This window comes from Cetorhinus maximus, chromosome 3, assembly GCF_964194155.1.
Source record: "Cetorhinus maximus chromosome 3, sCetMax3.hap1.1, whole genome shotgun sequence".
Lineage (NCBI taxonomy): Eukaryota > Metazoa > Chordata > Chondrichthyes > Lamniformes > Cetorhinidae > Cetorhinus > Cetorhinus maximus.
Window position 1 is genome coordinate 12,700,258 of NC_135881.1, and position 15,879 is coordinate 12,716,136.

The 15,879-nt window shown below is 49.5% G+C and overlaps 1 protein-coding gene across 2 annotated transcripts in view; it reads left to right on the plus strand.

The window, feature by feature from the left end:
• LOC144675995 (pituitary adenylate cyclase-activating polypeptide type I receptor-like) overlaps positions 1–15,879 on the plus strand; it is a 189,902-nt gene that overhangs the window by 38,795 nt on the left and 135,228 nt on the right. For both annotated transcript variants that reach the window (XM_078536516.1, XM_078536524.1), the window contains exon 2: positions 5,866–6,063. In XM_078536516.1, coding sequence (XP_078392642.1) covers positions 6,025–6,063 — 39 coding nt within the window. In that variant the 5' untranslated portion in view covers positions 5,866–6,024. The remainder of the gene's footprint in view (positions 1–5,865; positions 6,064–15,879) is intronic.

The window sequence follows — 15,879 nt, forward strand, 5'->3', positions numbered from 1 at the left end:
CAGGGAGGTTATGCTGGATCTATATAAAACGCTGGTTGGGCCACAGCTAGAGTATTGCGTGCAGTTCTGGAATCCACATTATAGGAAGGATGTGATTGCACTAGAGAGACTGCAGAGGACATTTCCCAGGATGTTGCCTGGGCTGGAGAGTTTTAGTTATGAGGGGAGATTGGATAGACTGGGGTTATTTTCCCTGGAGCAGAGGAGATTGAGGGGGGACATGATTGAGGTGTATAAAATTATGAGAGGCATAGATGGGAAGGAACTTTTCCTCTTGGTGGAGGGATCAGTAACCAGGGGGCATAGATTTAAAGTAAGGGGCAGGTGGTTTAGGGGGGATGTGAGGAAGAATTTTTTCACCCAGAGGGTGGTGGGAATCTGGAACTCACTGCCTGAAAGGGTGGTAGAGGCAGAAACCCTCGTAACATTTAAGAAGTATTTGGATGTGCACTTGCGATACCATGGCATAGAAGGCTATGGGCCTAGTGCTGGAAAATAGGATCAGAATAGTTAGGTACTTGTTTGACTGGCGCAGATTCGATGGGCCGAAGGGCCTTTTCCTGTTGTAGACCTCTGTGACTCTATGTGTCTGCTGCCCTTGTCCTTCTAGATGGTGGTGGCCATGGGTTTGGACAGTGCTGTCTAAGGAGCCTTGGTGAGTTTCTACAGTGTACCCTTCAGCCTTAATGGCCGAAAATACAGCCTCTAATGTTGGGCTGAGGGTGGGATGTATAAAGACCAGAGTCAGCGACGGGGAGAATTTGGGAGAACAGGGGCTAATTGTAAGACTAAAGATGACCTCAGAGACTGATGAGGACATAACCTTAAACATAAAAGCAAGGATTTTAAGGCACTGAGGACAATGGGCCAGTGGTGGTCTGTGAGTAGAGGGGTGAGGAGTGACCGTGGACTGGATCTGAAGATAGTGGGATCGTCCAATGCTCAGACAGAGGAAAGTGCAACAGTCAGAAACTGGATGTCAGAAAAGCCACGAAGAGTTTTCAGACTGAGGCACCGGAAGCCGATGTCGGTCAGCTAGCACAGAGGCAATGGGTTAACGGGAGTCGATGCGAGTCAGGACGTGGGCAGCAGAGCTTTGGGTGACCTCCGGTGTATGGAGAGCGAAAGGCGGGAGGCTGGTCAGGGGAGTGTTGGAATAACCACATTCAGAGGCAGCAGAATGCTCCTGCGGGGAGTCATTCATTTCCACGGACGCATGCACACGACGGGCCGAATGGCTTCCCTCGATCCGGCCTTACCCTTGCGGTGGTGCAGGAACCCTCCCGAGGTTGGAACAAGCAGAGGATGAGGTTAAAAAAAAAAAATATCAAGAAATGTCAATCTTGGCTTTCCAAAGGCTGGTCGGAAAGAGAGGTAAAGGCTTAACTGCTTTAATGTTTCAACAAATGTAATTCTTCCAGGCTGCACTCAATAAAACTAAAACCTAAAAGCACTCGGTGTAATAAGATGGCTGTGAGAGGCAGGGAATGACGTTTGTTTTTATTAACCCAGATATTAACAGGCAATGTCTCATATGTCTATTAAAGCTCTAAGTGCCAAACACTGCATGTGCCTTTTAATCATGCTCACATTTCCTTGTACGACTGCCAGAAACAATCTCCGCAAATTCAAGTGCATAGGAAGGCCCTAGTCTCCTTGGTTGAGGTCTGCATTAACTTGGGGTGGGCAGGGGAGGGGGGGGTTGGGTGCATACATTGAGGGAAGGAGGGTTTCGGGGGGAGTTTTTTTTCACCCGGAGGCGGTGGGGACTTGGAGGTCACTGCCTGAAAAGGGTTGTTAGAGGCAGAAACCTTCACAGCATTTTTAAGAAAAAGTTTGGATACCCACTCGAAGGCCAAGCGCTGGGAAGTGAGATCAGACTGGGTGGCTGCTTGCCAGCTGGCCCAAACGCGATGGGCCGAATGGCCTCCTGTGCTGTACGTTTCTCAGATTGACGTTTGGAGTAATGTATTGAGAAGGCAGGTAAAGATTTTTCTGCAGCACTCACCTCTCAGGTGGGGAGGGAGGCCATGGCACAGTGGTATTGTCACTGGACTAGTCATCCAGAGACCCTGGGTAATGCTCTGGTGGACATGGGTTCAAAACCCACCACAGCAGATGGCAAGATTTAAATTCAATAAAGAAAAACTGGAATTAAAAGTCTGGTGGATGACCGTGAAACCATTGTCAATTGTTGTAAAAACCCATCTGGTTCACTAATGTCCTTTAGGGAAGGAAATCTGCTGTCCTTTTACCTGGTCTGGCCTACATGTGACTCCAGACCCCACAGCAATGTGGTTGACTCTGACCAAGGGCAATTAGGGATGGGCAATAAACGCTGGCCTAGCCAGCGATGCCCACATCCCACGAATGAATTTTTTTTAAAAAGGGTGGTTATGCCGACACTATTGCAAGTGTGGAAACATGAGGCGTGTTGACAGGAAAAAGTTACTTGGAGTGGGGATGAGCTAAAATGAAAGCAAAATACTGCGGATGCTGGAAATCTGAAATAAAAACTGAAAACTCAGCAGGCCTGACAGCGTGTGTGGAGAGAAACAGAGTTAACATTTCGAATCCGTATGATTCCTCTTCGGAGCTAAAGAGGAGTAGATGAGCTGGTTGATAGCAGCCACGGGGAGCGTCCACTGTACAAAGGATCAAGAATGATATAGGTGCCTTCACAACTTCCGCACTTCCCAAAGCGCTTTATAGCCAGTGTGATATTTTTGAAATGCCGTCGCTGTTGTAATGTAGGAAACGCGGCAGCCAATTTGTGCACAGCAAGCTCCCACAAACAGAATGGAGGTTGTGGCTGGATAACCAGCTCCTCTGTGACGCCGATTGAGGGAGAAAGATTCTTTCTAAATGGTAAGAGCACGGCTTCCACAAGAAACAGCTCGATTTTTCCTCTGATCCCCCGCATGCGTAGAATGAGACAGTAAGGAAGCAGTGAGTGGGCATTATCAAGAGTGACTTATCTCACACAGGGATATAGACGACTGAAGTGACCAACAGGGGCTGGATTTTCACGGGCAGGACTGGGGTTGGAACAGAGGCGGGTGACCAAAATCAATGGTGCCAACGCCCTGCGCGTGGGTTTGCCCACCTCCATTCCTGATTCAGGCAATGTTTGTGAGGGCAGGAGGGTGGGGTGGCTAGCGATCTCGCCCACAGGAACGCTTAGGCCAATTAAGGTGCTTACAGAGCTCGTTAGAGGGGCGCGCTTCCAAATTTTCACAGGGAGTGGGAGAGCGGCCTAATGCAGACCAGCTCGAGACAAGGACAGGGTCACCTGTGTTTGAATGGAGAAGATCAACTTACAAGTCACTAGAGGCTTAGTGGAGCAGAGGGTGGGGAGGGGTGGGGGGGGCGTCCTACCCTGTCACAGGGTAAGTCTAAATAATGTTTACTCTCCTACCCTTGCCTGGATTCCATGCTGTCACCATCTGTCCTCTGCAGTGTGAAAAGTCAGCACATTCCGTGTCCGGTATTTCCGCTGAGCTCCCTCTATTCTTGTCCGAAAGCTTGGTCCAAGAGCTGGGTTTTGAGGAATGGGGAGTGAGGTAGAAGCGGAGAGGTCCAGGGTGGCAATTCCTGAGCTCGGCGCCCAGGCAGACGTTGCAGCGATTTAAAACCCGGGGAGGCGCAGGAGGCCAGATTAGAGGAGCACAGATATCTCAGAGGGTTGTGGGGCTGGAGGAGATTGCAGAGATAGGGATTGGAGGGGGTGGGGGGGGCGAGGCCACAGAGGGATTTGGAGACGAGGTCGAGGTTTTTACTACCCAGGCTTCAGCTGGGAGTCAGTGGTGATTAGCAGGCGCAGGAGGGCTGATTGTAAATGAGGACTGAATACGGGTTAAGAGCTGGAAAACAGAGCTTTGGATGACAAGCTTACGGAGGGCAGAATGTGGGAGACCAGACAAGAGCGGGTGAGGCAGGGTCCAAGGTGGGTAATGTTACGGAGGTGGAAATGGGCAGTCTTAGTGACGGTGCAGATAAGCGGCTGAAAAGCTCATCCTGGGGGGTCAAGTGTGACGAGAAGGTTGTGACCAGTCCGTCTGCGCCTCAGACCCTGGCTGGGGAGGGGGATGGAATCGTTGCCGAGGGAGCGGACATCGTGGCGGGCGCTGGGGACAACAGCTCCTGTCTTCCCGGTATCTAATGGGGGGAAATTTCTGTTCATCCAGCCACCGGGTGTCAGATAAGCAGCCGGACGATTTAGATGGCACGGTAGCGGGGGGGGGATTGAGGTGGGGCAGAGCTGGGTGTCGTCAGTTTGCACGTTTCAGTTGATGTTGCCGACGAGGGGCAGCACGAAGGTGACTGACGGGGTGTAGGGGCAGGGCAAGGATAGATCCTTGGGGGACGACAGGGGTAAGAGTATGAGAGAAGCCAGTGCAAGTCATCCTCTGGCTACAGTTTCACAACAGCAGTCCCACCCAGTAGGGCGACAGCGGATGGTGGATGGTGTGGTCAGCCACATCGACGGCTGCAGACGGATCAAGGTGGATGAGGAGGGAAAATTTGCCTTTTTCGTAGTCACATAATAAACCATTGGGAGTTGTGGCAGGGCAGAAACCCAACTGGAGCAATTCAAACATGGAGTTCCTGGGCACAAATTCAGGAGGGGTGGGGGGGGACACCACTTCAAGGACTGAGGAGGTAAGAGCGTCCACCACACACAACAGACCGAAGCACCAGATCTATACTGACACTCAGGTGCAGTGCGGAGAGAGTGCTGCATTACTGGAGGTGCCGTCTTTCAGCTTAGACCGAAGTCCTGTCTACCCTCCCTCAGGTAGACGTACAAGACCCTGGGGCACGCTTTTGAAGGAAGCCCTGGGAGATATGCCCTCAGGGTCAAACTAGCCGTTGCGTTTAAAGTATTAGGACAACAGTAATTTATTGCCTGTCAGATGCTTTGGGCTATTCTGACAACGTTGCAAGAGGCCAAGTGGACAGAAGTTCTCAATTTGCTAACTGGTAGCGATGGAGCTTGAAATTGCGTCCTAGGTTTACTTTTCGCCTACCGATGCACATGCTGCCATGCCAAACACTTGCAGGGATTTTCAATCTTGTGCCTTTCACGCTTGATAACGAGGGAAGAGGATGGGAAGAGTCTAAATCGAATTAAAATGGCCACTTGCTGAGGCTTGGCATGCGGCTCTGATAATGAAGTGGAATTGACTCTGATGCTTTTCATGCATATGTAAACAGGGGACCTTTACACGCAGAGCCACGGCTGCCATGCATCCCCGCAGTTTACCTGAGCTGGAAAGACGAAAGGAGGTTTTATGAATCACAGCTCCGGTTCCCTGTTTACTGGAACATGTAGTGATGACGAATGCTGAAGTTGGAATTTATGAATGAAATCTAGAGGTGCCTTATTCCTCTCTCTTTCTCGCTCTCTCTCTTTCTCTCTCTCTCCATCTCTCTCTCTCTTTCTCTATCTGTGTCTCTGTCCTTTCTCTCTCTCCACCCCCCCCCCCAACCCCCACCCCCTCTTCATCGATCGCTGATTGCTACCATTCTGCAGCCCTGTTATGAAGCTCGCTGCTGCATGTTTTAGTGTGAGTGCAAGACTCAGAAAAGGATAACAGTTATTAAATGTGTTTAATGAGATGGCTCATCAGTATTTGCAACCGTCATTTAGAGCCACTCACTACCATTGAGCATCATCTTAAAATAGTGCCTTGTTATTCCTTTGCTGGAAATTCGTTTCAGTGGCGTTTGGTCTGACACGTCTCCCGCCTTATTTATTTCTCTCTCTCTCTCATCCTTTTTTTAACCTTCCTGGCGTTCGTTTTTGCTGATCCTTCTCCTTGTGTGTGTTTTTTTTTTTATTTATTTCCTCTAGTGCTGCAGAAGGGGATGAACAGTCTGTGAGGACACCAGGAATGCAGCTGCATCTCTCCATGCGAGCAAAGATCTTCACCAGCCACTGAAAACCTGACCGGAATGTAATGTCATTTTTGCTTTCCCTGCGCTGTTGACTCGGGGGTGATCTCCTGACGGGCCGACACCATGGATTGCTTGCTGATTGCCATCCTCCTGCTGCCTCTGGTAAGAACGAATTGACACTTAAACCACCCCCCACGCCACCATCCCCTAGCCTCTCCCCCACCCCCCCCCCACCCCCTCCCCAAGCATGATCGGTATCACTACGTTAGTGACTGTGTTGGGGCTCCATGCACGGTTAAGTTACAAATGTCTCGCTACAGCAAAGGATATATTTAAATCGGAGCCGCCGATAAAAGAATTACTGAGTGTGCAGAGAATGTGACGTCTGAGTAATCTATCATTCCATTACTTACAAATTGCCTTTCAAATCTACATGGGGGAAGAGAATTTATATGTTTGATGCAGTGCACACTGTAATTAAGGACAGGAGTTGAGGGATATAAATTCATTGTGGGATGCTTCCCTTCCTGTCTCTGTGACTTATTGACTTCCGCATTGGTAGCGCACCAGCTTGGTTCTTGACCCCGGGTTCGGTGGTGGGTGAGCTGGTTTACCGGGGCTATGAGCTCCTAACCTGGGCCCACACTCGCCCCAGCGCACTGACTGAGGGAGTGCTGCTTTGTCGAGAGGTGCTGCCTTCCAGCTGAGGTGGCATCTCATGGCTTCGACCAGAGGGGGAGAGAGGAGCAGAGAGGGAGAAAAATAGGAGAGGGATGCAAAACTAAAGGGAGAGAGGGGGATGGGCTGAGGTGGGGGCGGGGGAGGGCAGGTTTGGAAGGGAGAGGAACAGAAGGAGGCGGAAGGGGAGAAGGAATGGAGGGAGGAAAAGAGTTGAGGGGAGAGGAGGGTAAACGAGGGGACAGGATGGATGTTAGGGAAAATAGAATTCAATGGGAGAGAAGGAGGGATGGGTGGAAAAGGAGGGTGGATGGGGGGGGTTGTAACAGAAAGGAAGGGGTAGTGGAAATTAAGACAGCACCTTACACCCATCCCATTCCCTCATCTACCCTTCTCTCCTCTCATCTCTTTTCCTCCCTCCATTCCTCCTCCTTCTGCTCCCTTCACCTCCAAACCTGCCCTCCCCCGGAAATTAAGACAGGGAGGGGAGAGGAGGAAGGGAGTCGGGCAATCGATATTTTTCCTCAGTGAAGGTAAAGAGAGGGGTGGTCTGATCTTCATCTGGTTTCAGACCGGTTGATAGAGTATGAAACTAGGCACTAATACGTTCCTTGATAACAGGTTCATTCACAGAATGCACAACCCCTTGTCCCAGCAGTCACCCTTTAAAAGTGCTCTAGATACTGAATTAACCAATGCCCCTCACCTGCATATTTTAACAATGTGACTAACATACCATTAACGCCCAAGCGGAAACTTAGCCTCAATGGGGGATTTCTGCCTCAGTCCGAGGTGCGTGGAGCGAGGCAAGGGCTCGAGAACAAAGTTGGATTCTGTGCCCATCAGAAGTGCTGAATCCTTGTAGAGCGTAGTGAGTGTTACTTTGTTTTCGTGAGAAAATCAAGGCAATTTCCTTCAAAAGGCAGCATTATTACAATGAAGTTTATTGGTTTGCTTATCGTTTTAATGATCTATTTGTATTTCTTAAAGGAAATCTTTGTTCCCGTTTTCTAAACAGAGCCTACTTTATTTTCCCTTTTGCAAATGTGGACTCAGCTCTGTCACAAGACGTTATGTGACGCTATGTCACAGCACATTATGGAACATGAGATGATGTGGATTAACTTTGCATCACACCGTGTTATGTCATGTATTGGTACCCTCTCTCTGCGCCACATACAGGGGCAGTTCCTTTGGATCACTGGCCGTCAAGTAATGTCCTGAATGGACAGCAAGATGGTTAGTAAGGTTAAGTGGTTAAAAATCACCAACACACTCACGTCAGTGCACCTCTCATTCAGTGGTTGTATGTGTTCCAACCCTCTTGCGTTTCCATGCACTGGAGAGGTTTAGAGAGGTGCAGCGCTTGACGGAGGTCGATTGGAGCAGGTACCTGGCAGCCAGTTGCGATGGATGATTGCTTGGATTTAGAGCCACATATCAACAAATAGCTATGGAGCATGACATCACTGCTCTCCCATTCTCACTCCTGTGCTTATCTTCAATACCTTCTGGTAACCATAAAAAACCTTTCAGCGTCAATAGCGTCAACATAAGCATCAAAAACAAAGAAGCATAATTTTTTCTCATTTAGTTTATTTTTATCTTCAGGAAGCCTCTTCATAATCTGTGAAACATTCCTTCTCTAAGTGTGTAAGCATTTGAGAACCTTGATCAAAAATTCCTCTGTATGATGTACACACCCGAACTGTTACTCCTGGGTCCCTTGCAGTTTGTTGTGGCTTTATAGTTAAGTGTCAGCTGTGGTTCAGTTGATAGCACTGTTGCCTCAGCAACCAGGACATTGTGGGTTTGTGTCCCACTCCAGCACTTGAGTGCAATACACAAGGCTGATGCTCCAGTGCAGTAATGAGGGAGTGCTGCACTGTTGGCGGAGCTGTCTTTCAGATGAGAGGTTGGGTAGGAATTTTACCAGTGCCGTGGCGACAGGCTTGGATGGGATGGTGGGGGGTGGGGGGTGGTGTCTGTCCAAGTGGAACCCTGACCTGTGAGCAACATGCCCGGTGGTATCTGGACAGCGGGATCAGGAACGTTCAGGATGACAGTGAGTCAACAACTGGGGGAGATGGTGGTGTAGTGGTAATGTCACTGGCGGAGTAATCCAGAGATCCATGGGGACATGGGTTTAAATGTTTAAATCCCACCATGGAAACTAGTGGAAAATTCAATTAATAAAATCTGGAATATGAAGCTTAATAATGCTGACCATGACAGCTAATGTCGATTGCCATAAAAACTCACCTGGTTCACTAATGCCCTTTAGGGAAGGAAATTTTCCATCTGTACCTGGTTTGGCCCACATGTGACTCTTGACTTACAATGATGTGGTTGACTCTTAACTGCCCCCTGAAATGGCCTCAGTTCAAGGGCAATTAGGGGTGGGCAACCAAGGCCGGCCTTGCCAGTGACGCCCACATCCCATAAAAGAATAAAGCGGGGGGGGGGAAACAAAAGGCTGTTAAGTAGCTAATTGAGTGATTTTTGCAGTGCCCGTTTAAATTTTCCCTGGGGCAGATGGACTCCGCAGAGCGTCAGCAGCTCACCTTCCCAATGCAGGGGAGAATTCGGAGGCAGGCGCGTGTTGGCTGGGCAGTGGCAGCCGCTTTTGTCACCCAGGCAGGCCGAGGTTCAGGCAAATGAGAGCTTGGACGCTTGGAGGGATTTACAGAGAGTGAGGCTGTAGCGGAGGGCACTTACTGCTGGGGTGCCTACCAGATCCTACTGCAGCACGCTCGTGTAGCGCCAGGGGGTTAGGAGGCTTTGAGCCACGAAGACTCCAAAATTCAATGGGTGCTCGGCACACACCGAGACTGACTCCTCCAGGTGACGAGGAGAGGGGGAGAGAAATGCTGACGGAGTCTGGCTGCTTAGGCCAGGGAGAGCTCCAGCCATTGAGGCTTGTGATGGGACGCAGACTAGGAGGGCGCTTAGGGGGCGATAACGCAGGCTAATATTCACAGAAGGGGAGGCGATGGTATGGTCGCTGGGCCAGCAACCCAGAGACAAAAACAAAAATTGCCGGAAAAACTCAGCAGGCCGGACAGCGTCTGTGGAGAGAAAAACAGAGAGTTAACATTTCGAGTCCGTGTGACTCTTCTTCAAAGCTAAAGAGAAGTAGAAATGTGGTGAAATATGTACTGTTTAAGGTCGGGTGGGGGGGGACAGGTGAAGCTGGATAGAAGACCAGTGGTAGGTGGAGGCAAAGGAGAGATTGCAAAAGATGTCATAAATCTAGAGAACCACGATAATGCTTTGGGGGCCGAGGTTCGAATCCCGCTATGGCAGAGGGTGGAATTTGAATTGAATGAAAATCTGGAATTAAAAGTCTAATGATGACCATGAAACTGTTGTTAAAAACCCATCTGGTTCACTGATGTCCTTTAGGGAAGGAAATCTGCCGTCCTTACCTGGCCTGGCCTACATGTGACTCCAAACCCACAGCAACGTGACTGACTCTTAAATGCCCCCCTGAAATGGCCTAGCATTCAGTTCTCAAGGGCAATTAGGGATGGGCCTAACCAGTGACGCCCACATCCCATGAATAAATCAAAAAAGAACCCAGCTGAAAGGGTTTCCAAGCGAACGATTAGCTTCACGGGGATGTCGGAGCACCAGTTTACTTGAAGGCTGAGTCTGTCTAAGGTCAGTGGTAGTGGGAGCTGTGCAGAATGATGGAGGAGGAGTTGAGTCCACTGGGATGTGGTGGCCCCCATTGCCCCCGGCAGTGAAAGTGGCCGTGGTTCTCAGCTTTTGCGCCTCGGGCTGGTCACAGGCCTCACCGGGAGATGTTTGTGGGACTCTGCAGCCCGCCGCCCATCGCTGCACCAGGCAGGTGAAGGACACCTTGGACCAGAGGGCAGGTCGCAACGTTCGGTATTGCACCAGTCAGGCCCTTCAGGCTGAGAGTGCAACAGGGTTCCAGGGTCATTGCTGGGTTCCCTCAGGTGTGGGGTGTAACCCGCTGTATGTGGATATCGAGGATCCCACATCATGAACAGGAAGGGATTTCACTCAGTGAATATTTAGTGGGACTGTGACCACTGCAAAAGGGCCCTGCGGGTGTGTGCATGGTTCATTTATGTAGATAAATTGGAGAAGTTGGGACTGATTTCCTTGGAGAAGAGAAGGTTGAGAGATTTGATAGAGTTATTCAAAATCATGAGGGGCCTGGACAGAGTAGACAGGGAGAAACTGTTCCCATTGGCGGAAGGATCTGGAGCGAGAGGGCACCGATTTGAGGTAACTGGTAACATCAGCAACGGCAACATGAGGAATAACACAGCGAGTGGTTAGGGTCTGGAATGCACTGACTGAGCGTGTAGTGGAGGGAGGTTCAATCGGAAGTTTTGAAAGGGAACTGGATAAACACCTGGAGAGAAAACACTTGCAGGGCTATGGGGAAAGGGCAAGTGAGTGGGACTTGCTGAGTTGCTCTTGCTGAGAGCCAGCACAGACAGGAAGGGCCGAATGGCCTACTATGCTCTATGGATGGAATTTAATGCCCCCCAGGTGTGGGCTGGGAAGTGGGGGAAGCTATTTAGCGGGGCAGGGTATGTGCCCAGTTAAGTTTGGGGTGGGGAACGTTGAGGACAGCCCTCCCACCCTTAAACCAATTGAGGCCCTTAACTTAATGTAATTGGCAAAAGAGGCAATGGTGACATGAGGGAATACATTTTTACGCGGTGGCTGATTAAGATCTGGAATGCACCGCTTGCGAGTGTGGTGGAGGGAGATTCGATTGAGGCATTCAAAAAGGAATTGGATTATTGCCTGAGAAGGAGGAATGTGCAGCATTATGGAGAGAAGGTGAAGAAATGGAACTAGGAGAATTGCTCATTTGGAGAGCCAGCACAGGCACGACGGGCCAAATGGCCTCCTTCTGCGCTGGAACGATCCTGTGATTCCCGGGAAACTGCCGCAACACGTACATCCTGAAACAGTCCCGGGTGCCTCTGCTGATCACCCCACCCAAACGCCTTCATGAACAGATCCTGGGTGACAAGGGGCATACGCCAAAGCCATGGCTGCTTACACCCGTGCAGAATCCCACTAGTGAGCCAGAGGACGTCCACAACCACTGCCAGGTCACCACTAGGCAGACTATCGGACAGGCCGTTGGTCTTCCGAAAATGAGGGCCTGGTACCGGCCTGCATAGATCTGGGGGAGGCCTGCAATACGCTCCATCAGGGGTCTCAGCCATCATTGTGCGGAGCACAGCAGACCATAATCTGGCACTCCAGAGAGGAGGTGCACTGGGGACAGAGGACCACACCACCACCCTCTGAGGACCATGAGGTGGAGGAACTTTGAGACCAGGCGGCCAGTTGAAGCACACCCATGGGTTTGATGCCAATAGGCATTGGGGTACTTTTGTTTTATTCGTTCACAGATGTGGGCATTGCTGGCAAGGCCAGAATGTGTGGCCCATCGCTAATTGCCCTTGAACTGAGTGGCTCGCCAGGTCATTTCGGAGGGCAGTTAAGAGCCAATCACATTTCTGTGGGTCTGGAGTCACACCCTTACTCAGTGAGGATGGCAGATTCCCTTCTCTAATTGGTGAATACGGGAACTAATTCCCGTATCAGTGAACCAGATGAGATTTTATAACAATCGATGATAGTTGTCATGGTCACCCATTACTGAGACTTAGCTTTCAATTCCTGATTTTATTAATTGAATTTAAATTCCACCAGTTGCCGTGGTGGGATTTAAACCCTTGCACCTCAGAGCATTAACTGGGTCCTCTAGATTACCAGTCCAATGACATTCCCCCATCTCTCCAACATGCCAGAGAGACATGCCAGTCTCACTCACAAACACGCATTTCTCCTAAAGGCCTCCGGGAATGATTTGGTCTTCTCCCCGCAGTAGCCTTGGTGGCCTTCCATTAAACGCCCATCTCAACGGCCCCATCATAACATCATGCCAAGGGATACATTCACCACTGCCCTCACTCGGGGCACATCTTTGCATGCCTTCCATGTCAAATGCTCACCATCTGGTAATGGCCCACTGGTGCAGAAATGAACAGGCTAAAGTGTGCATCCCAGGGCTTCTACATTTGCATAAAGCTCTAAAACTTCGAAATTCAGCCACAAACTATCAACCCAGTGAGATGCTGAGTGCTCCTCAGTGGATTTACGTGAATTCTCCTAGGTTCCCCTCAGTTATACTCTCCCAGGGTCTGTAGTTGATATGGGGCTTGGCTGTTTTTTTCTTTATTCATTCACGGGATGTGAGCATCACTGGCTGGGCCAGCATTTATTGCCCATCCCTAATTGCCCTTGAGAAGGTGGGGGTGAGCTGCCTTCTTGAACCGCTGCAGTCCATGTGGTGTAAGTACACCCACAGTGCTGTTAGGGAGGGAGTTCCAGGATTTTGACCCAGCGACAGTGAAGGAACAGCAATATATTTCCAAGTCATGATGGTGAGTGACTTGGAGGGGAACTTCCAGGCGGTGGTGTTCCCATCTATCTGCTGCCCTTGTCCTTCTAGATGGTAGTGATCATGGGTCTGGAAGGTGCTGTCGAAGGAGCCTTGGTGAATTCCTGCAGTGTTTCCTTTCGTTCCTGCTGAACATAAATGCAACAAACACTCAAAAGGGATTGGCAAAGTCAAATGTGGTTCTTTATTTATGATAATTAAATAGCACATGTACAATCTTGGAGAGCTCTTGATAACATATGGTATGCACTGCATACTAGCTATCATATAGTACCTTACATCATTTCCTATCTGGTAACGTACAAAGATCATAGCCACTCCCGATCTGAATCCATGTCCACAGAACATTCACCTGGGCCTCTGGATTACTCGTCCACTGACATGACCACGATACACCATCTGCCTTGGGAAGCCATGTGTTTATACAGCACCTTTCAGCCAATGAAATACTTTTGGATTGGTATCAATTTCAGAAACCCATCTGTCACTTTGCACACAACAAGCTTTCGCAAACTGCATTGACCAAAGAACTCGTTTATATTGATGTAGCTCGAAGGATGAATATTAGCCAGAACACTGGGTGAACTCCCCCACCCTTCTCTGAAATGGTGCTGTAGTAACAGAAGGTCTTGCCTCTTTTGCTGTCTATCAGGGGTCACGTGATCTTCTGGGAGGCTCTGACCAATGAGCCCTAAGTGGGGGCAATCTGGGTGGGGGGTGGGGCTTCCTGACGAGAGTCCTGAGTGAGCACGTAGCGCCTGAGATTTTATCTGTTTACCTGTTTCTTGTTGAAACCTGTCCGCTCCGCCGTGTCATTACAAGTGCCATGGGATCTTTTATGTCCACCTGAGAGGGCAGATGGGACCGCGGTTTAAGAGAAACGGCACCTCTGACAGGGCAGCACTCCCTCAGTACTGCACTGAACTGTCAGCCTCTGATTGTTGTGCCCTGGTCCCTATGGACCAGTAACACTGTCGTTTTCACAATCATGTTTGCACGCACAATCATTTAAGAACAAATGTACGAATTTGGTGGGAGGCACAGAGGTATTTTTTGTGGCTGCCTGAAGTTTTAACACTTTGACCTTTTATTGTACGATGAGAAGGAAAAGAGAGACTTTTAGCAGGTACAAGGGAAGCAAATCAGCGGAGGCATTAGTGGAGTACAGAAAGTGCAGGGTGGAGCTTAAGAAAGCAATTAGGAGAGCAAAGAGGGGATATGAGAAAGCTCTGGCTGGTAAAAGTAGGGAAAATCCCAAGATATTCTCTAAGTATATCAATGGGAAGAGGATAATCAGGGAAAGAGTAGGGCCCATAAGGGAGCAAGGGGGCAATCTATGGGTGGAGCTAGAGGACATTGCTGGAGTGTTGAATGAATACTTCACGTCCGTCTTCACCCAAGAGAATGAGGATGAAGGTATGAAACTCGGGGAGAGAGACTGCGAGGTTCTTAAGCAAATTGATATATGGAGTGACAAGGTATTGGAGGTGTTGGCAGGCTTAAAAGTGGACAAATCACCAGGTCCAGATGATTTGTGTCCCAGACTGCTGAGGGAGGCAAGGGAGGAGATCGCAGGGGCTCTGACCCGAATTTTTAATTCCTCTCTGGCCACGGGGGAGGTTTCAGAGGACTGGAGAACAGCTAATGTGGTTCCGCTATTTAAGAAGGGTTGTAGAGATAAGCCAGGGAACTACAGGCCAGTGAGTCTCCCGTCAGTGGTAGGGAAACTATTGGAGAAAATTCTAAAGGAGAGAATCTATCTCCACTTGGAGAGGCAAGGTTTGATCAGGGATAGTCAGCATGGCTTTGTCAGAGGGAGGTCATGCCTAACAAATTCGATTGAATTTTTTGAGGAGGTGACCAGGTGTGTAGATGAGGGTAGTGCAGTTGATGTAGTTTATATGGATTTCAACAAAGCCTTTGACAAGGTCCCACATGGGAGACTTATAAAGAAGGCAAATGCACATGGGATACAGGGTAATTTGATAAGGTGGATTCAAAATCAGCTTAGTTGTAGGAGGCAGAGGGTGATGACAGAAGGATGCTTTAGTGACTGGAAGTCAGTGTCCAGTGGCGTACCACAGGGATCTGTGCTGGGTCCCCTATTATTTATCATTTATATAAACGACATAGATGACAATGTGGGGGATAGGATTAGTAAGTCTGCGGATGACACAAAGATTGGCCGGGTGGTTAACAGTGAGGTTGAGTGCCTTGGGCTACGGGAAGATATGGACGGGATGGTCAAATGGGCAGCTATGTGACAGATGGAATTTAACCCTGAAAAGTGTGAGTTGATACACTTTGGAAGGAGTAATTTGACAAGGAAGTATTCAATGAACGGCATGACACAAGGAAGTTCTGAGGAACAAAGGGACCTTGGGGTGTGTGTCCATAGATCTCTGAAGGCGGAGGGGCATGTTAGTGGGGTGGTGAAAAAGGCATATGGGACGCTTGCCTTTATCAATCGAGGCACAGATTACAAAAGTAGGGAGGTCATGTTGGAGTTGTATAGAACCTTGGTGAGGCCACAGCTGGAGTACTGTTTGTGCAGTTCTGGTCGCCACATTATAGGAAGGATGTGATTGCACTGGAGGGAATGCAGAGGAGATTCTCCAGGATGTTGCCTGGGATGAAACAGTTATGAAGAGAGGTTGGATAGACTTGGGTTGTTTTTGTTGGAGCAGAGAAGACTGAGGGGCGACCTGATCGAGGTGTACAAGATTACGAGGGGCATGGAGAGGATGGATAGGGAGCAGCTGTTCCCCCTTAGTTGAAGGGTCTGTCACAAGGGAGCATAAGTTCAAGGTGATGGGCAAGAGGTTTAGGGGGGA